This window comes from Salvelinus alpinus, chromosome 18 (genome assembly GCF_045679555.1).
Source record: "Salvelinus alpinus chromosome 18, SLU_Salpinus.1, whole genome shotgun sequence".
NCBI classification, from domain to species: Eukaryota; Metazoa; Chordata; class Actinopteri; order Salmoniformes; family Salmonidae; genus Salvelinus; species Salvelinus alpinus.
The window spans coordinates 11719494-11741865 of NC_092103.1; the positions used below are offsets into that span (position 1 = coordinate 11719494).

Below are 22372 nucleotides of genomic sequence, written 5' to 3' on the forward strand. Positions count from 1 at the left end.
TTTTATAAAGTCTACCTTATAAAGGTGGTTGAGGCCAACAAGGGCTATGGGGCCGCTATGAATAACACTAGGCTACTGACTGATATATTTCTTTAGGGGAGGCTGTAGTTATTCTGTCTGGACTATGGCACTGTGAACTACTAGGCTAATCAAAGCAGCTGAGGGAATTTCCCGTTCCACCTTAAATCGGGTTTGTTTGTGAAAAATATGGAGACGTTCTCTTTTTAGGTGGAAGGGTGAAAGCCCCGCCTGTAAACACTTGCAATGCATGAGTGAACTTCAACTGTCAAAAGTGGAGGACACATTAGCTTTTGAGCTGGGCGGTTTCCAATTATCAACATCGCCTTTGTACGTGATCGCACACCAAGACGCTGTAGGTGTGATCGAGGCGCAATTTGTGCTCAAAGCGCTGGATTGCACGGAGGCTGACGATCGGGAGGGATAACGAGTGTCGTCCTAGAAGTGAACAAGTTCTAGGCTGTTTTGGGGGCCGATTGTTGCCAACATGTCCAGGAATCCCACATTTGTGAGTCCATTCCACAGACCCCACTGTGTGGCCGCCGCCGCTCCCCCAGCAGGAAAAGCCAAACTCACCCACCCTGGCAAAGCCATTCTAGCAGGTAAGGATACATTCATTCATCTTTCCTTGTGTAGGCTGCTGATATTGCTTCACAATTCAGGCAGCGTTCATTATAGCGCCTTGTTACGTTGTAACCTGTGTCACTGTGACAATACAATATATTATACAGGGTTTTCTTTTTACTTTTGTAGTGGCAGTCTGTTTTGTAGCAAGATATTTCAACACTATTGCCTGCCTACTGTATAGAGCTTGCCATGGGAGGCAACATTGACGTGAACTTTGTTAGTGTAGTAAATAATTATTTAAGTCTACTAATCTATTCAGCCTTTTTTCTTAATTTCTTCTTGAACTACGTGTCAGTTGCTAGGGAGTAATGCACATTTGATCACAGTATAGCAACACATTTATGTGCTGTGCTTGACAGGGTGTCCAAACTGCCTCTAAAACAACACCAGTGGCAAGTAAGTATCCAATGTGCTTTGGCATGAGATATTGTGTATCTGGTCATATGCCTTGTTTTTTGTGACTGATGGGGAAGTTTGTGATTCCAAAGTAACTAGTCACCCTTTGAGGGTGATGTACTGTCACTGTGGAACTTGAGGAGTGGCATGAAACTGCAGCCTGCCTGGTGTGTGTATGTGTGTGCACATGGAGCTGCAATATGATCATTATTGAACGCATATGAGACTTTAGGAATACAAGACTGTATTTAATTGTTTGGAAGAAGAAAAATTGTTTGCAATGTCTATGCCTGGATTGTCTTCAAATTGGGCACTCCCAAAGTGCACACCTCATTTCGACTATAGTTCAGAAGGACTGGCTGCATCTGTTGAACTATCAATTTGCCCTTTTAGCCTTTGATTCAACGTGTCTGTGTGAGCGATCTGTTATTCCTCTTGAAACCCAGACAAAAAATACCATGATTTGGGGGATTTTAACGAAATGTATTCCATAGCATGGTGCTTTGGAAGACGGATTGTTGACATATATTTGACATTTTGTATCTAAAAGCATAATAAATAATTAATAAAAGTTATATTTATTACAGTTTGGCCATACCCAGGCCTCTTTTAAGACTCCATGTTGGCGCAACAAAGCTAAAATGTGTGTCATATGAAGCTTTACCGCTTGCTCTGAAATATGAGAAGTATACTGATTTCAATAGAAATGTTCTGACATAAATGTATTAGTATTGTAAAATAAACATGAATATATAAAATGTTTGACTTGGCAATTTTCTAAAATATATTGTTGAACATAATATACTTTTTGGCAGCGTTTCCCAAACTCGGTCCTGGGGACCCCAAGGGGTGCACATTTTGTTTTTTGCCCTAGCACTACACAGCTGATTCAAGTAATCATCGAGCTTTGATTATTTTAATTAGCTGGGTAGGGCTAGGGCAAAAAACGAAATGGGTCCCCATGACCGAGTTTGGGAAACGCTGGTCTATGGGCAATGATATAAGTAAAAGGAGGGCTGTGATTGGTTACATTGCCTACTATGACAATGTATTGAAACATTTGCTGACTCAATTATGGTTTATTTTCAATATTCATGTTTTTGTATTTTGAAACATTCAAATTAATGTAAGAACTACTACTACTATTACAGAGCAAGCCGTAAAGCTTCATATGACAATCTTTTTTGCCTATCAGCCTATCCTTGTCAGTCAACTACGCTTTCACCTGGAGTAAATTGTAAGCTATCGGGGCCTACTCATTTGCGCTCACAGGATAGATGAGAGCAATATGATGGATGTCTACCAGGAAGTGTTCACAATCAAACCAGATAAAGGAAAGGAGATGACAGGAAACCTTTTACACTACCAGTGAGATTCACCCAATAGTGTGAGTGCTTGACAGGGGGCTGAGGCCTGCAGTGCAGCACAGTGCTGTGTGCCTGAATCCATGAGCCATGATGACACAGCATAAACTGCACACACTTCTGCAGTTCAGAGAGCACACACACTCCTGTACACACACACACACACACACACACACTCCTGCACAGACACACTGCTTCACACACGGCACACATGCAGCTGGTTTACAACACCCTTTCACCAGACCAGGGGCGCATGCTGGCGGGGAGGGGGGGGGGGGTGTTATACTTTTTCTTCAATGTTCACTCTTTAGTCCACTTTTTTAACTTGATTACCCCCCCCATAGAATGCAAAGTACTCTGAGACCTAACAAAGGGTGCTATAAATGCCATTCAATGAATTAGTAATGTTGTTGAGCATTACTATGGCACTCAACACACCCTTATCTACCCAGATGAAGTTATACCTGGCGAAACATGCAGTCGTTTGGCTTGCGCCTTATCTCGCAGGTTGTGTGCCTTTTTATAATTCAGCTGACACCTGCTTCCTTAGAATAGTAGAGTAGGGAATGAATGACTGGCCTGGTATGAGGAAACAATTAGACATGTCTAATTATAAAATATCTAACGGTATGACAGGAAGAGCCGGGCACTGGACAGAATTTCTAGCCTACTGTGTAATAACAAGATAATGAACATGAGCCTACTAGTGGAAAAAAACCTGACTCTTTAGGCAGCTTTTTGATAAGGGGAAGAAAAAGAATTCTGGGGTGGGCCCTCTTCAGACAGACAACTCTCCCAACAAATCACGAGGTAGACATGCCAGAACGTTGTGATTCGAAACCAAAGTTTGCAGGAGAAACTTTGAAGTGGTTTTTAGGTGAAGCTAGTTTATGCAAACTAGCCACTTCAGAAATGCACTCATTAAAAAGAACCACTCATCTCCATCTTGCTAGCTACTATTTTGTTTTTTATTCAAGCGGATAAGGTAGTGACGTAGTTCCTCTATGCCAAACTAAAGTTTTCTGTTACATGCAGACTTGTTAAGCCGGAACATTTGAAAATTGTGGGAGGCAATCTGGATGTCTAAGGTTAGGATGCTGTAGGTCATGTAACTATTTGTTACATGCAATATGCTTTGTGGACTTCAACGGACAGAGGTTGCGCTCCAGTTTTGTGATGAAACTGGTTGAATTTATTCTAACACTGTATCTTATTTCCTTGGCCTTAGGCCTATATATCACGGTCGCAAGGCATAGGAACTAACAGGTTATAGAGCAAACAACGCAAGTATCTCAACACATACACTATATATGCAAAAGTATGTGGACACCCCTTCAAATGAGAGGATTCAGCTATTTCAGCCACACCCGTTGCTGACAGGTGTATAAAAATCGAGGACACCGCCATGCAATCTCCATAGACAAACATTGCCAGCAGAATGTCCTTACTGAAGAGCTCCGTGACTTTCAACTTGGCACCTTAATAGGATGCCACCTTTCCAACAAGTCAGTTATTGTGAAGTGGAAATGTCTAGGAGCAACAATGGCTCAGCCGCGAAGTGGTAGGCCACACAAGCTCACAGAATGGTACTGCCGAATGGTGACGCATGTACGAATAGCCTGTCCTCGGTTGCAACACTCACTACCGAGTTCCAAATTGCTTCTGAAAGTAACGTCGGCACAAGAACTGTTCCTCTGGACCGTTATAAAATGGGTTTCCATGGCCGAGCAGCCGCACACAAGCCTAAGATCACCATGCGCAATGCCAAGCGTTGGCTGGAGTGGTGTAAAGCTCGCCGCCATTGGACTCTGGAGCAGTGGAAGCGCGCTCTCTGGAGTGACGAATCACGCTAATCCATCTGGCAGTCTGACGGACGAATCTGGGATTGGCAAACGCCATGGGAACGCTACCTGCCCCAATGCATAGTGCCAACTGCCAAGTTTGGTGGAGGAGTAATAATGGTCTGGGGCTGTTTGTTCATGGTTCGGGCTAGGCCCCTTAGTTCCAGTGAAGGCAAATCTTAACGCTACAGCATACAATGACATTCTAGATGATTCTGTGCTTCCAACTCTGTGGCAACAGTTTGGGGAAGGCCCTTTCCTGTTTCAGCATGACAATGCCACTGTGCACAAAGCGAGGTCCATACAGAAATGGTTTGTTGAGATCGGTGTGGAAGAACTTGACTGGGCTACACAGAGCTCTGACCTCATCCTTATCAAACACTTTTGGGATGAATTGGACCGCCAACTGCAAGCCAGGCCTAATCGCCCAACATCAGTGCCCGACCTCACTAATGCTCTTGTGGCTGAATGGAAGCAAGTCCCTGCAGCAATGTTCCAACATCTAGTGGAAAGCCTTCCAGAAGAGTGGAGGCTGTTATAGCAGCAAAAGGGGAAACAACTCCATATTAATGCCCATGATAATGGAATGAGATGTCCGGCGAGCAGGTGTCCACATATTTTGTCATGTAGTGTAGGTTGTAAAATGGCTTTGGGGGGGGGGGGGGGGCTTGGCTTCCCCAGTGATTTATTTTTTATTTTTACCCACACACCGCTACTAAGAGGGACTAATTGTGTGTGTGCTTGTGGATAATGAAGTGTTGCATGACTATTCCTGTGTGGGACTGACTGCCCTGCATGCTTGTGTGTAGAGGTGAAAGGCATGCTGAAGTCCAGAGCCTCAACAAATGTCTCTTTCCAAGCATCAGCATGGGGTTGATGTTTGAACTCAACCAGGACGTTTCCCACACACACATTAGGGTCCGCTTTCCCCACTTCAAATCTAACAGATTTTCAATGGGGATTGTTCAGTTAACTGGTTAGAGATAAGTGCTTGAGCACGCTATGTTGTCACATAACTGTTTGAGAACTTGGAAGACAGTTTGCTCAGCTCTTATGGAGTTGCCCCTTGACCCAAAGTTTGTTTTTTGCCAGCAACAAACTCTATAGGTTTATGACGACTCTGTGTGAGAGAAGTTCGGTAGAGTTAGTGCATATGTTATGACGACATTTTCGTATGGCCTTTGGTGAGGGTTTTTCGGCTGTTCGGTCTCACCACTTTTTTTCTGGAGGCAAGCCGAAGTTCGGAGCCGAAGTCTACGCCCCTTCATCGGTGATTGGTCAACAGTAGGGATTCTTCAATAAAGTGTCTGTTGTCATTCAACGAGAGACGACTCGTTGTCATTCACCAAACATCTTAGTTGGATGTAAAACTGCGCGAAAGATCTATTCGGCAAAAACGTCAAAATTAATGACAAATGTCTTGAGTTCTCTTAGATTAGTTACACATTGAGGAAGTGTATACTGGCTACGGCGTCTCAAAATGGACAAACAGTACTTTTTCTCGTTTTTCAAGCAAAGGTATTTTAAGGGAATATGCGAGCACACTCGTTCGGCTAGCTGAGTTCCGAACTGAAACATGCTGACGTCTTACCTCTCTCTGTCAGTGGAATCACACCCCCACTGATCAGAGCAGAGGGGCGTATCCTGTGGGCAGAATCCCAGCTCAGCCAATCAGAGCCGTTCTTCCTGTTCGCCGTTCAACTGCAGATGTGTGGAGCTCCGGCTGTTAAGGTGGAACCAGGAGGTTACCGATAAAACTACAGTTACAGAGAAAAGTTCTCTTAATTAAATCCGTTTATTTATTTTTTTGAGACACTGATACTTTATTATATTTTAAAATATTTTATTTGTGAATGTAGTAATAACACGTTATACATACAATGATGGCATCTATTCAGCCAGCAGAGAAGACACAAGCCTTTAACTGAACTTGTCTGTTGTTCCAGATGGAGCAGGGGGTATAGAGATCAGCCTAACGACCATAACTTTTCTGTCTCTCCCTTTCTCTCTCTAGGTGGTATTGCTGGAGGAATAGAGATCTGTATTACATTCCCTACAGAGTATGTGAAGACTCAGCTGCAGTTGGATGAGAAGGCCAACCCTCCCAGATATAAAGGCATTGGTGGGTATCTCAAATGAAATTTTATTTGTCACATGCTACATGCTTCAACAGGTGTAGACTAACAGTGAAATGCGTACTTATGGGCCCTTTTCCAACAATGCAGAGTTAAAGATTGTATTCATTTAAATAGAAAGTGACATGAGGAATAAATTCAATGAATAAAAAATAATAAGTAAAAATAATTTGGCTATATACAGGGAGTTCCAGTACCGAGTCGATGTGCATGGGTACAAGGTAATTGAGGTAGTATGTACAGTACCAGTCAAAAGTTAGGACACACCTACTCATTCAAGGGTCTTTCTTTATTTTTACTATTTTTGACATTGTAGAATAATAGTGAAGACATCAAAACTATGAAATAACACATATGGAATAATGTAGTAACCAAAAAAGTGTTAAACAAATCAAAATAGATTTTAGATTCTTTAAAGTGCCTTGATGACAACTTTGCACACTCTTTGCATTCTCTCAACCAGCATCATGAGGAATGCTTTCCAACAGTCTTGATGGAGTTCCCACATATGCTAAACACTTGTTGGCTGCTTTTCCTTCACTCTGCGGTACAACTCATCCCAAACCATCTCAATTGGGATGAAGTCGGGTGATTGTGGAGGCCAGGTCATCTGATGCAGCACCCCATCACTCTCCTTCTTGGTCAAATAGCCCTTACACAGCCTGGAGGTGTGTTGAGTCATTGTCCTGTTGAAAAATAAATGATTGTCCCACTGAGCGCAAACCAGATGGGATGGCGTATCGCTGCAGAATATTGTAGTATATTTTGATTTGTTTAACACTTGTTTGATTACTACATGATTCCATATGTGTTATTTCATAGCTTTGATGTCTTCACTATTATTCTATAATGTAGAAAATAGTACAAATAAAGAAACTCTTGAATGAGTAGGTGTGTCCAAACTTTTGACTGGTACTGTACATAGTAGGGGTAAAGTGACTAGATAGACAGTAGCAGTGAGTGGTGAGTGTTAAAGCGTGTGTGTGGCGTCCGTATGCATGTGTGCACATGTTATGTGTGGGCGTATGTAGTGTGTGTGTTGGGGTGTCAGTTTAGTATGCGTGGGTAGAGTCCAGTGTGTGTGCATAGAGTTAGTTCAAAAAAGGGTCAATGCAGGTAGTCCTGGTAGCCGTTTGATTAGCTATCTTGTTTAGCAGTCTCATGGCTTGGGGGTAGAAGCTGTTAAGGACCCTCTTGGTTTCAGACCTGGTGCACTGATACAGCTTGCCAACAGTTGCTCCTAAACAGGAGAGGGAAATATTAGTTTTTTTTGACAGCATCCCATTTGTTTTAAACAAAAACTTTCCATACATGTTTACCCATGGAAGAAGGTCAAAGTGACTTTTTGGACCTGAATGCCAAAACATTCAGTTGACCCATTTTGCATAGCCCACCCTACCATGAGACATCCATGTCTTCATCACTGGAAAAGATAAACGGTTGAGTTTGATATAATTTAAAAGCTAAAAAAACTGGGTTGTCAAACTGTTTAATAATTTATTGAAAACACATTAACTTAGATTATTTGCATATTTGCATATTTTGTAGCTTAGACCATATTGAGACACAACATGCTCTTGAATACTGTGTGGGTGTCAGCAGCTGTTTGCATGAGGCCTTACAGTAGGCCTTACATGTCAGATTAATAAAAAGCCTTGAGCAAGGGATCTGTAACTCAATAGGAGAGGTCCAAAGTGGAAATGTTTGTGTATTAAAACAGCGGCTCTATCAATCAAATGTATTTATAAAGCCCTTTTTACATCAGCCGATGTCACAAAGTCCTGTACAGAAATCCAGCCTAAAACCCCAAACGGCAAGCAATGCAGATGTAGAAGCACAGTGGCTAGGAACAACTCCCTAGAAAGACAGGAACCTAGGAAGAGACATAGAGAGGAACCAGGCTCTGAGGGGTGGCCAGTCCTCTTCTGGCTGTGCCGGGTGGAGATTATAACAGTACATGGCCAAGATGTTCAAACATTCATAGATGACCAGCAGGGTCAAATAATAATAATAATAATAATAATCACAGTGTGGTAGAGGGTGCAACAGGTCAGCATCTCAGGAGTAAATGTCAGTTGGCTTTTGAGAGAGAGAGCTCTTAAATTCACACTGGATAAGACAGGAGAAATACTCCAGATATAACAGACTGACCCTAGCCCCTCGACACAAACTATTGCAGCATAATTACTGAAGGCTGAGACAGGAGGGGTCGGGAGACACTGTGGCCCTGTCCGACTATACCCCCGGACAGGGCCAACCAGGCAGGATATAACCAGACCCACTTTGCCAAAGCACAGCCCCCACACCACTACACTGCTAGTGAGTGCCTGCCCCTTTCCTGAGAACTTCAGAGCTTCCTGTGTGTGTTTGTTCAGCCTAGCCGTGTTATCTGTATGTTCAGAGTCACTGGACTTTGGCCTGGAGTCTGTCTGAAACAACATGTTAGTCAGTCAGTACTGAGAGTTCACTCTCCTGGACTTAACTGTAGCTGCTAGCACCATGACTCTCACTAACAGTTTCCTGTACCCGTACAATGCACTAAGTAATTTGTTAAAATAACGTTGAATGTTCCACAGGTAACATGCACGAAACACCATGCAAAAAAACAACTCAGTGATTTGAAATATCTGCAGTTGACTGTGTATGTTTTGTGTCCTCTCTCACTCTGATTCTCTCTCCATCTCTTCCTTACCCTCCCTGTAGTTGACTGTGTGAAGCAGACGGTAGATGGTTATGGGGTGAGGGGTCTGTACAGAGGGCTCAGCTCATTGCTCTATGGCTCCATACCCAAAGCAGCTGTCAGGTACACACACATCACACCACACACTGTCCATCTCTCTGCCTCATCCTCTGTCTCGTTCCATTTTTAATATGTCCCTGACATCCTCTCTATCAGGTTTGGTGTGTTTGAGTTCCTCAGTAATAAGATGCGTGATGAGAGTGGGAAGCTGGACAGTACCCGGGGTCTTCTCTGTGGGCTGGGAGCTGGAGTGGCTGAGGCTGTGGTGGTGGTCTGCCCCATGGAGACGGTCAAGGTGTGTGTGTGTCTTAAACGACTTAAGGAAATCTTAAACTGTTATCTGCATGTGTCGGTGTGTGACGTTACTAGTTTGAAAAACAAAGGTCTGCATATAATTTGAATCTGTGTCGTCCTCTTGTCATTTCAGGTAAAGTTTATCCATGACCAATCGTCAGCCAACCCAAAGTACCGGGGATTCTTCCATGGAGTAAGGGAGATCGTCAGAACAGAAGGTAGGGAAGGGAGACAGACACTGTGTGAGTTTACTGCCACCCAATGTTCCCCCGAGACTGCCTCGCAGCTCCCCCAGGACTGCTGCACGGAATAAATATCAGCCCACAGAGAGAAGTACGAGATTGAACTACGCTCAACTTTCTAGAGCAGTGGTCACCAACCGGTCGATCTCCAAGGCATTCCTAGTCGATCGGCAAACATTTCTGTAAAAAACCCAACCATAAAGCCTTGTTCCTATTTCTTTTTGTTGTCTGGGGCTGTTGTCTGTACGCGCACCCGAATCAGGTGAACTGTTTCCATTTTGAACCATTTCATGTGTCTGAAGGTACAAACTCTGCCTTCCCGGCGGCTCCGGAGAGCTAATCAAGTGCTCTATAGGCCTACCGCTGGTAATCTCAGATTACTGTGTCTGCAGTGACGTAGCAGGCATGTAAGGCTACAGCGAAGTTGATACTGTGAGATTTCAAAACGTTTAAAACCATGACTAGAGAGAGACTGTCAACGAATACAGCAAAGAGCTGCTGTTTTTATGAGTGTATTCATGTTTAAATTCTTATTCAGCACTGTCAACACTTTGTATTCAACAATTTTATGAGCCATAAAATGTGCGCTCTTCCTATTTCAACTCAGCGCTACAACGAGCACTGCAGCAGTAATGTATGAGTAGGAAAATGTATCTATAGGCATGCGTTGTTATTATTAGCGGCTCAAGGAATATTTCACTTCCTCTGTTCATAGGAGTAACAACTTGAATTTGTGCATGAGGTAAAAAATGATGTGGTACGACTCGAGTTTCGCCATCAGCTGGAAGACTGTTTCTCTTTTTGGTCAGTGTCAGCGGAGGGATGTTGAGAGGCGGTCCCTCAGTCTGCTGCTCTCTCTCTCTCCACTGAGACTGACCATTAGATGCAGGCACCATCAGCCCAGTAAAATAAAAAGCGAATTATTTAAATGTATGCTCACTCAGCTGTGACTCACAAGTAATACAACAAAGGATCTATTACCGGTGTGATCATATAGCCTACCTCCAAAAAATGGCCCGAACAGCAATGCATTGGCAGGGCAATTCAAGCAAAGCCAATATGTGGTGACAATGTATTGGACCTATAGCTTACTGCACAAACCTCATTGCTACAGTACTGTTTTTAATTGGTTAATGATGCACAGGCTTACGTTTTTTTAAGTCATGTTTAAAAATAAATCTGAGCGGTAGATCTCGGCTTGCGTTTTGACTCAAAGTGATCTTGACTCAGAAGAGGTTTGTGACCACTGTTCTAGAGTTTTCCCTGTTAACCCTATCAATGTTTCCCTTTACTGTGGCAATTGTGATTAAATCAACACAATATTAGCCACTTTCAATGCAACATACCAAAACAAAACGAACAATATAAGAGATTTTGTTGTAGGCAGAACGCATCGGAGTAGGATTCTATTGCATTGACATGCACGACTCAGCCCGTACTCTAAACAGACCGGTGCGGCATAAACAATCAGAGCTGCAGTAGGCCTCTATGCAATTAGATCATTGCCATATATGGATCTGTGCAATTAGACCATTGCCATATATGATCTGTGCAATTTACTTTAAACTGGACTGTGTTTACAGCATGAGCGGTCATGAGTAGATGAGCTTGTTTTGAGATCAAAGCAAGAGCTGCATGTAGCCATGTGTGCACATTTTGTTCATATCCTCTAGTTAGTGAGTTATTAGTCCAGTTATAGATAATTTGTAGTCAGCAATATGGGAGCACAAAACATGTACAGTGAGGGAAAAAAGTATTTGATCCCCTGCTGATTTTGTACGTTTGCCCACTGACAAAGAAATGATCAGTCTATAATTTTAATGGTAGGTTTATTTGAACAGTGAGAGACAGAATAACAACAAAAATATCCAGAAAAATGTATGTCAAAAATGTTATAAATTGATTTGCATTTTAATGAGGGAAATAAGTATTTGACCCCTTCTCAATCAAAAAGATTTCTGGCTCCCAGGTGTCTTTCATACAGGTAACGAACGGAGATTAGGAGCACACTCTTAAAGGGAGTGCTCCTAATCTCAGTTTCTTACCTGTATAAAAGATACCTGTCCACAGAAGCAATCAATCAATCAGATTCCAAACTCTCCACCATGGCCAAGACCAAAGAGCTCTCCAAGGATGTCAGGGACAAGATTGTAGACCTACACAAGGCTGGAATGGGCTACAAGACCATCGCCAAGCAGCTTGGTGAGAAGGTGACAACAGTTTCTGTGATTATTCGCAAATGGAAGAAACACAAAAGAACTGTCAATCTCCCTCAGCCTGGGGCTCCATGCAAGATCTCACCTCGTGGAGTTGCAATGATCATGAGAACGGTGAGGAATCAGCCCAGAACTACACAGGAGGATCTTGTCAATGATCTCAAGGCAGCTGGGACCATAGTCATCAAGAAAACAATTGGTAACACACTATGCCGTGAAGGACTGAAATCCTGCAGCGCCCGCAAGGTCCCCCTGCTCAAGAAAGCACATATACATGCCCGTCTGAAGTTTGCCAATGAACATCTGAATGATTCAGAGGACAACTGGGTGAACGTGTTGTGGTCAGATGAGACCAACATGGAGTTCTTTGGCATCAACCCAACTTGCCGTGTTTGGAGGAGGAGGAATGCTGCCTATGACCCCAAGAAACCATCCCCACCGTCAAACATGGAGGTGGAAACATTATGCTTTGGGGGTGTTTTTCTGCTAAAGGGACAGGACAACTTCACCGCATCAAAGGGACGATGGACGGGGCCATGTACCGTCAAATCTTGGGTGAAAACCTCCTTCCCTCAGCCAGGGTATTGAAAATGGGTCGTGGATGGGTATTCCAGCATGACAATGACCCAAAACACACGGCCAAGGCAACAAAGGAGTGGCTCAAGAAGAAGCACATTAAGGTCCTGGAGTGGCCTAGCCAGTCTCCAGATCTTAATCCCATAGAAAATCTGTGGAGGGAGCTGAAGGTTCGAGTTGCCAAACGTCAGCCTCGAAACCTTAATGACTTGAAGAAGATCTGCAAAGAGGAGTGGGACAAAATCCCTCCTGAGATGTGTGCAAACCTGGTGGCCAACTACAAGAAACGTCTGACCTCTGTGATTGCCAACAAGGGTTTTGCCACCAAGTACTAAGTCATGTTTTGCAGAGGGGTCAAATACTTATTTCCCTCATTAAAATGCAAATCAATTCATAACATTTTTGACATGCGTTTTTCTGGATTTTTTTGTTGATATTCTGTCTCTCACTGTTCAAATAAACCTACCATTAAAATTATAGACTGATCATTTCTTTGTCAGTGGGCAAACGTACAAAATCAGCAGGGGATCAAATACTTTTTTCCCTCACTGTACATTACTAGACATCTTTGAAAAGTGAGTCAGGTTAAGAGCTTTTTTTGGTCTTTAAAAGGGGCAGTGTTGTATTTTGAGACAGGCTTGAATAAGCTCAGTAGCCAATAGGCAGAAGGTAGCATAATTTGTCTGATTCTCTGTAATAGTGGCATGGAAATAATAATTTGTAAAGTAGTTTCTTGCGTCAAACAACATTTTTAATCTCCTTGTCTGAAGGATAGTGGATAAACAGTTTAATGTCAAGCTCTGCATGTTTTTTTTTTCAAAAGTCTCACGGCCACATTTAACACCACACATTGGCTGCTACGGTAGGTTGAATGATAGAACACCTATATCCATGTTAAAATGTTATGGGATGTATTTTCTCCATTGTTTTTATGATAGGCCACTCTGGTAGGCTACATTATGATCAAATAGTCACAGTAGTCTACTTGACCACTGTTAAAACTGTAACTTAAAGCGGGTACAGCCTCAGTGTTCACAGTAAACGCACGCTGGAAGTTGCACAGAATTTTCACGTTCAAGTTTGTGCTCAGTGCCTAATTTTTTTTGAGGGAACATTGCTGCCACCTGAACCACAGAAAGAAGAGAGGGTGTGGTGTCTACAGACCCATCATGTAGCTGTTGAAAGAGACTGTATGTTAGAGTGTCAGTGTGTGAGTGAGGTATGTAGAGTCCTGTGCGTGTGCAGAGTCAGTGTAAAAATAAAAGGATCAATGCAGATAGTCCGTATAGCCATTTTGTTAGCTATTTAGCTGTCTTATGGCTTGGGGATAGAAGCTGTTCAGGAGCCTGTTGGTGTCAGACTTGATGCTCTGGTACCGCTTGCCGTACGGAACCAAAGAGAACAGTCTATGGCTTGGGTAGCCGAAGTATAAAAATAATAATCTGGGCATTCCTTTCACAACGCCTGATATAGAGGTCCTGGATGTTAGGGAGCTCGGCTCCAGTGATGTACTGGGCTGTCCGCACCATCCTCTGTCGCGCCATGCGATCGTGGGTGTTGCAGTTGCCGTACCAAGCAGTGATGCAGCCAGTCAAGATGCTTTCAATGGTGCAGCTCTAGAACTTGTTGAGGATTTGAGTGCCCATGACAAATCTTTTCAACCTCTCGAGGGGTTCGTCACGACTGCGAGTGTGTGTGGACCATTTAAAACTCTTGACCTGCTCCATTACAGCCCTGCCGATTTCCCCCCTTCCCCCCTTTGCTGTAGTCCTCAATCAGCTCCTTGGTATTACTGACGTTGAGGAAGAGGTTGTTATCCTGGAACCACACTGCCAGGTCACTGACGACCTCCCTGTAGGCTGTCTCATCATCGCCGGTGATCAGGCCTATCACTGTTGTGTCCTTAGCAAACTTGATAAGTGTTGGAGTCAAGCTTGGCCACACAGTTGTGGGTGAACAGGGAGTACAGAAGGGGACTAAGCACACACCCCTGTGGGGCCCCCATGTTGAGGATCAGCGTGGCAGATGTGTTGTTGTCGACCCGTCAGGAAGTCCAGGATCCAGTTGCAGAGGGAGGTGTTCAGTCCCAGGGTCCTAAACTTGGTGACAAGCTTGGAGGGGACTATGGTGTTGAACGCTGAGCTGTAGTCAATTAACAGCATTCTCACATAGGTATTGCTCTTATCTAGGTGGGTGAGGGCAGCGTGGAGTGCAATAGAGATTGCATCATCTGTGGATCTGTTAGGGCGGTATGCAAATTGATTGGGTCTAGGGTTTCTGGGATAATGGTGTTGATGTGAGCAATGACCAGCCTTTCGAAGCACTTCATGGCTACAGACGTGAGTGCTACGGGTCGGTTGTTGTTTAGGCAGGTTATCTTAGTGTTCTTGGGCACAGGCACTATGGTGGTCTGCTTGAAACATGTTGGTATTACAGACTCGGACAGGGAGAGGTGGAAAATGTCAGTACTCAGAGCATGTCAGTGCATGCTCTGAGTACACGTCCTGGTAATCCATCTGGCCTTGTGAATGTTGACCTGTTTAATGTCTTATACACGTTGGCTGCGGAGAGCGTGATCACACAGTCGTCCGGAACAGCTGATGCTCTCATGCATGTTTCAGTGTTACTTGCCTCGAAGCGAGCATAGAAGTAGTTTAGCTCATCTGGTAGGCTCGTATCACTGGGCAGGTCTCTGCTGTGCTTCCCTTTTGTAGTCTGTAATAGTCCACAAGCCCTGCCATGAGCGTTGGAGCCAGTGTAGTACGATTCAATCTTAGTCCTGTATTGACGCTTTGCCTTTTTGATGGTTCGTCTGAGGGCATAGCGGGATTTCTTATATGCTTCCGGGTTAGAGTCCCGCTCCTTGAAATCGGCATCTCTACTCTTTAGCTCAGTGCGGATGTTGCCTGTAATGTAAAATGTAAAATGTAATCCATGGCATGTACGCACAGGCACTGTGGGGACGACGTCATCGATGCACTTATTGATGAAGCGAGTGACTGATGTGGTTTAATTTTCAATGCCATCGGAAGAATCCCGGAACATATTCCAGCCTGTGCTAGCAAAACCGTCCTTTATCTTAGCATCTGCTTCATCCGACCACTGGTGCTTCCTGCTTTAATTTTAGCTTGTAAGCAGGATTCAGGAGGATAGAATTACGGTCAGATTTGCCAAATGGAGGGTGAGGGAGAGCTTTGTACTTGTCTCTGTGTGTGGAGTGAAGGTGGTCTGGAGTTATTTTTTTATTTTTTTATTTTATTCCTCTGGTTGCACATTTAACATGCTGGTGGAAATTTGGTAAAATGGATTTAGGTTTCCCTGCATTAAAGTCCCCGGCCACTAGGAGCGCCACCTGGATGAGCGTTTTCCTGTTTGCTTATGGCGGTATACAGCTCATTGAGTGCGGTCTTAGTGCCAGCATCGGTCTGTGGTGGTATGCAGACAGCTGCGAAAAATACAGGTAAACTCTCTAGGTAGATAGTGTGGTCTACAGCTTATCATCAGATACTCTACCTCAGGCGAGCAAAACCTTGAGACTTCCTTAGATATTGTGCAAAAGCTGTTGTTTAAAAATATACGTAGGCAGCTGCCCCTTGTCTTACCAGAGGCTGCTGTTCTATCCTGCCGATACAGTGTAAAACCCATCAGCTGTATGATGTTCATGTCGTCGTTCAGCCACAACTCGGTGAAACATTAGATATTACAGTTTAATGTCCCATTGGTAGTTTAATCTTGCTCGTAGGTCATCAATTTTATTTTCCAATGATTGCATGTTTGCCAATAGAACGGATGGCAGTGTAGTTTTACTTGCTCGCCTACGAATTCTCAGAAGGCAGTCCGACCTGTGTGTTGATGTGTTATGGTGTTGTGTTATCTATGTCTCCTCCAGGTCTGAGGGGGACGTACCAGGGTCTGACAGCCACGGTACTGAAACAGGGATCTAACCAGGCCATCCGCTTCTACGTCATGACATCTCTAAGGAACTGGTACAAAGGTGTGTGAGATCGACTGAGTTTGAACCCTTCTCTCCTGTGTGTGTGTGTGTGTGTTGTTTACCTGTGTGTGTGTGTGTGTGTTTATCCAGAGTGTCTCACTGCTCTGTCTCTCTCTGTTCCCTAGGTGAAGATCCTAACAAGGCCATTAACCCTCTGGTCACGGGAGCATTCGGAGCCTTCGCTGGAGCTGTCAGTGTGTTTGGAAACACTCCTCTGGATGTCATCAAAACCAGGATGCAGGTACACACCACCATTACTAATGACCTGGTCACATGCAGTGAATTGAATCTCTTTTACTATACTTTTTACTATACTATCGTTTTGTTAGTTAAACCCCGTCCCTCTCTCTACTAACAGGGTCTGGAGGCTCACAAGTACAAAAGCACCCTGGACTGTGCCGTCAAGATCATGAAGCATGAGGGACCTAAAGCGTAAGTGTCTCTGTACACACCAACTTTGACCTCCTGTCTCATTTTCATCGATTTGTATTAGACATAATTGTATTGATCCTGTGTCTGCTCTTTGCCTCCTTCCTTCATTATTTCCTTTCTCCCCAGGTTCTATAAGGGTACAGTCCCCAGGCTGGGCAGGGTGTGTATGGACGTAGCCATCGTCTTCATAATCTACGAGGAGGTGGTGAAGGTCCTTAACAAAGTTTGGAAGACGGACTGAGATCACGTGTCCGTGACAACCAGCGGAGTGGAGAACCCCCGGCAGGGCGGGGCTATGGCCTGATTCCAAACCCAATCCCTCTGTCCTTTCCTTAGGTTATCCATGACTTGCTACCTCCTTACAGATCTGACATGGCTGGTTATATTTCATTACAAAAAAGTTGGTCTCTGTCCCCTGCCATTGTTTGCTTAGTCAGTTGGAATGAAATGCAGCCATGATAGGTGTAAAGAATCTGGGGATGAGTGCACTTCGCCTATGATCCTATTGGGGATACTACTATCATATTGTTTATATCTACATCCTCTGTTCTTCTTTATATCCACAGGGGGGAGTGAGCAAGGGCACATGGGTAGGGTGAGGGATTTGGCCTATATGACTGGAATAATGGGAACACTGTATCATTCCAGAGAAGTGTCTTAGACCGACAGTGCTTCAGTACACTAATGGCTATTATTAACATCTTATGTTGTACATTAACATTCATCAAAGATGAAACAATACTTATAGCTAAAACCCAATATAATGTGATGTAAATCAAAGGAAAAAACTTGAAATGAGAGAGGAGGAGGATCAAAGGCTTTTAACTCCAAAGACCATGTTGTATATTTAGCATGATGGTGTGACCCAGTGAAATGGGTCTGGTAGGGAAGTGGAGGCCGTCGTTCATACACATGATAGCACGACAACAGACATGCCTGTTCACGTGTCACATGGGTGTTGTTTTCCAGGTTTAATGCAGGTCTGAAATTTAGCTGCTTTACATACCTGAGTGCAATTACAACACAATGCCTTATATATCATTATATTCAGAGATATCTTGATGGTAGAGAGCTACTATATGTACAGTGTCGTGAAAAAGTATTTGCCCCCTTTCTGAGTTTCTCTATTTTTGCATATTTTTTTATACTGAATGTTATCAGATCTTCAACCAAAAGGGAACCTGAGTTTTCAAATAACAAAAAAGATATACTTATTTAACATTTTGCATACTGGGACTTCTAATTTTGCGAGGGGTAGCATTTTGTGGTCTCGCCTAGGGCGGCAGAAAAGCAAGGACTGGCCCTGCTTCCAAGAGTCTTGATGATCTTCCAGGTGCTTTTTGGCAAACTTGTCAACTTTTTGGAGGACACGGGTCTGTATATGCCTAGCAAAAACCAAACCAGGCATTCCACAGTAAGAACCTTACACCAACGGTCAATCATAGGAGTCTAGGTGTAATTTAGATTTTGGCCACCAGAGGCAGCAGGGGTTCAAACTGTAGAACCCAGTTCCAACATTTTAATATAAAAATTGACTTTATCAAACAAAACTATGCTACATTTTATCTCTTGGACCTTTAGTATGACAAATCAGAGCAAGATTACTGAATGTAAGTACATTTATTTACCTTCAGAGGTGAATGTATCAAACCAGTTGCTGTGATAAGTGTTTTGTTGTTGTGCACTCAATAAATAGCATGGTATTTTTTTTTACTGTAATAGCTACTGTAAATTGGACACTGCAGTTAGATTAACAATAATTTAAGCTTCCTGCCCATATAAGACATGTCTATGTCCTGGAAAGTTGGCTGTTGTTTACAACGTCATTCTAGTCACATTAGCTCACGTTAGCAACAACCGTCCCGGTTTACGGACACCGATCCCATAGAGGTTATTAAAGCAGTTCTGCATGGAAGAGTGGGCCGAAATTCCTCCACAGTGATGTGAGAGACTGATCAAGAACTACAGGAAATGTTTGGTTGAAGTCATTGCAGCTAAAGGTGGCACAACCAGTTACTGAGTGTAAGGGGGCAATTACTTTTTCACAGAGGGGCATTCAGTGTTGCAGTATAATTTTGTTCATGAAATAAGTAAGTAATTGTTGTAATTTGTTCACTCAGGTTCCCTTTATCGTGTATTAGGTTTTGGTTGAAGACCTGATAACATTCAGTAAAATTGGAAAGGGGGCAAATACTTTTTCACAGCACTGTATGTAGTAGTATAATATTAATTGTTAAAATAAGAACTCAGTTTTTAATTACTACCCATTCTTATTCTATGGTTCTCATAACCCTGTTTTGGCATGGAATTAAGAATGAGAATCCTAATTAAATAGTATTTTTAATAGGATCTCTGTTTTTTGGTGTCTGTCGAATACAGAGATGAACATGTTGTACAGTATACTCAGACATTCTGCAGAATGAACCAACACTTTTCAAGTGAATTAAATAAAAACTGACCAAGATTGAGATGGTGAGGGACTTTGCAGTTGTAAATGTGAACCATCAGAAATATATTTACACAATGATTGTTTGTGCCTGCAAATGTAGTTTATGATGGTTTTAGAAATCTGGTATAACATCTCTAGTGCTACTAATGTCTAAAATTGAAATGATTCATGTTGCATGTCTTACCTGGGTCAGTTTTTCCTCACTGACTTACAGTATGATACAATAACACTTAACACTTTAAAAACAATGATTAATTTGATATAGACAATAACACAGTGCAATGATGCCTTGCTGAGATGTTTATCAAATCTACTGGTACTAGTTGACAGTATAGCTTACCAGACCATCTTTGTAATGCAGCCTTGATTAACTCAATGTGATGAGATATTGCCTGGTAATGTTACCTGCCAGTTATAGAGTAGGTATAAATGCCCTTGGATTTACAATTAATTCATACATATTTTCTTGGTTGTGTTAGTGGAGGGGCTGGGGACACCAATTTTTATTTAAGATGTCTAGATGTATCTTTTGCAAAACCTAATAGACATTTTTCATGAAACAATTAATTTGCCACTGTCATGGTCTGCCCAATGTAAGACACATCTATTTTTTATGCTCCAAGACAAGATCTTACGTAAGCATGTTTTATTGAAAGACCATGCACAGTCATTGCAGATTGTAGTGCCTGAGAGACATTTGTAGCATTTGCATTTGGGATTTTGAATATGCCATGTGTGCATTAAAGAGTGTAACGGATTGTATACAAGATGAATGAGTCTGTTTTGCCTCTTATGACAGGATGATTTTTTAAAGTGTTTTGGGCATCTTACAACTGAAGTATTGTTTGCAGACCACCATAATACCATAGAATAAGATAACAGGAGTAGTTATCATCAAGGTCCTACAAGCTGCATCCTCCCACATCAAGATGTTTGTGTGTGACCACATGTGCCTTCAAACCTATTGTTTATAATCCCCTATTCATTGTCAACCCAACTGGAACATTTGACATTTAATGAATCTTATATAATTCTTCAATTTCTGGTTCTCAGCAGACAGGATTTGAGAAACATTCGAGTTCTCAAATTGTTTGACTTCAAAACCTTGATCATTGTTTACCATTAACAACGCATTTTTCTAATGACCTTGTACTGCGCCGTATGAACTCATGTGCTCGCCGTAGTTGTTGGTGTCCGTTTGCTAGTTAGCTTGCCCTCTTCGCAGTGGTAAGCGCTGTAAAATGTTCTTACTACCTATTTGTGATGAATTATAAAAATGTCTGCGAAAGCAACAGGAACCAGAGGGTTTTATTTCAATACTGTCTTGTCCTTGGCGCGCTCTTTGGCCGCACACCGCCCTGCGCCAATAGATAAGGTGAGTCTGAATGATTTAAAAGCATTAGTGAGCTAATGCTAGCTAAGTTGGCTATTAGGTTCGGTTAACATTACATGTATACCTTGTTGCTATATGTACATGGCTAAATCATGGTGATGTGCGATGCTATCGAGACCAGCTACTAGCTAGCTACTTGTTTTCCATAAGCTACACAGCTGTTGGAGAAACAGCTAGCTAAGTTAGTAAACTATGTTAGTCATTCATTCCCAAACAAGGCCCTTGCTTTGGCTTGTCATTCCACATCGTTACACGATACAACAACAAGGCAGTTTTACACATTGGGCTAGTTCGTTTTGCATGACCCGGTGCCCAGGAGGGTGAAGATTGCATTTAAGGACCAATGAAAAGGTCTAAAATGAACAAACTCCGCCTACCCGGAGTACCGTGCCTTGCAAAACGAACTAGCCCATACTGACAACCTAGTTTAATAACTGTAGCAAATCATTTGCTAGGTACGCCTTTAGCTGTTTGTCGATGATATGGTCGGTTGTCATTCCATCAGAATGAGGAAGTTAGTATAGCCATTAGTTATCTAGCTAGCTGTCAAACCTGTCAAATGAGTTAACGCCCCCATTTATTTGTCAACATTGGTCATTGATTGATTTACTATTTACTTGAATGTGCTGTATTCTTTATTTCAACCATACGGTTTATGATTTCAACAGACATAGTTTACTAATTTGTCTTATTTCACATATCACAGTCATATAAAACCAACAACATGATTTTGGGTGTGTTGTATTGCGTGGCTAATTATTCAGCGGTTGGCAGGAAAGCTGCGTGGGAGGAACTGTCAGCCAAACTCTATTCAATAGTGGCAAGGCCACAACCATATCTCCCATAAATGGAATGGATGGTTGTGTAAAAATATTTTACTGCAAAAGTGGTTAAGTTGATGGCACCACCCCTTAACTCAAACAGTGCAGAATAATTCCAGGCTGGAGAGGGGAGTGGCCACAAACGTATGTAACCCAATATTACAAGCTCTGATATTGCTCAAATTTGTAACACAAGTAGTCAGCTGTCTGCCCTACACACATACATAGCATTAGGATATCTTCATGGATCTTGGAAATGTAGACCTGTAAACAGACAGATACAATAGGTGGAAATATCAACTCAAATATTATGGTAAATGTAAACTTTTTTGCACTCATTCAGTGCTGTATGGTCATGCCTGGAAATAATGCATACAGTTGCAAATATGTTGATGTTGTGGCTATTGTAATAGGCTCTACGGAAAACAAGTGGGCTCAGACATAGACATAAAAACTTTTGGGGTCCAAGGTTCCTTAAATCATCTCTATAGCCCCTAGTCTTGCGATTAAGTCAAAGGGCCAATCACAGATGACTTTTTATTTTTTGCTTCAAATCCAATATGGCTGCCGTTATAACATTTGATGGAGGTTAAACCACCTGTAAATAGGAATTTAGTAAATTGAGCATTTTTGTTTAGAATTGTGTACAACAGTCATGCCTATAAACACTGTTGGTTTGAATATAAGTAGCCCTTGTTCTTTTGTATTGTTTTATTCTTGTTTGAATTGTTTGAATAGCCGAAGCCAACTAGTTTTTCAATGTGTGTTCATGTTTTAATCTCATTCACACACTTACAGCATATCAACAATGGGCAATTCCACCAAAATATAGTA

The 22372-nt window shown here is 42.6% G+C and overlaps 2 protein-coding genes across 5 annotated transcripts in view; both read left to right on the plus strand.

The window, feature by feature from the left end:
• The first annotated feature begins 190 nt into the window (after positions 1-190).
• Positions 191-20093, plus strand: LOC139543762 (tricarboxylate transport protein B, mitochondrial-like). The gene is made up of 9 exons (XM_071350145.1): positions 191-620; positions 6261-6368; positions 9085-9184; positions 9278-9416; positions 9549-9633; positions 16339-16443; positions 16569-16684; positions 16802-16875; positions 17002-20093. The coding sequence occupies exons 1-9, from the start codon at positions 506-508 to the stop codon at positions 17114-17116; spliced, it is 957 nt and encodes a 318-aa protein (XP_071206246.1). The 5' UTR covers positions 191-505; the 3' UTR covers positions 17117-20093.
• A 148-nt stretch (positions 20094-20241) lies between these two features.
• Positions 20242-22372, plus strand: part of LOC139543759 (phosphatidylinositol 4-kinase alpha-like) — a 40706-nt gene continuing 38575 nt past the window's right edge. For all 4 annotated transcript variants that reach the window (XR_011668757.1, XR_011668758.1, XM_071350139.1 and 1 more), the window contains exon 1: positions 20242-20699. Coding sequence is in view for 2 of the 4 variants with exons in the window: in XM_071350139.1 (XP_071206240.1) it covers positions 20601-20699 (99 nt within the window). In the remaining 2 variants the exon portion in view is untranslated. The remainder of the gene's footprint in view (positions 20700-22372) is intronic.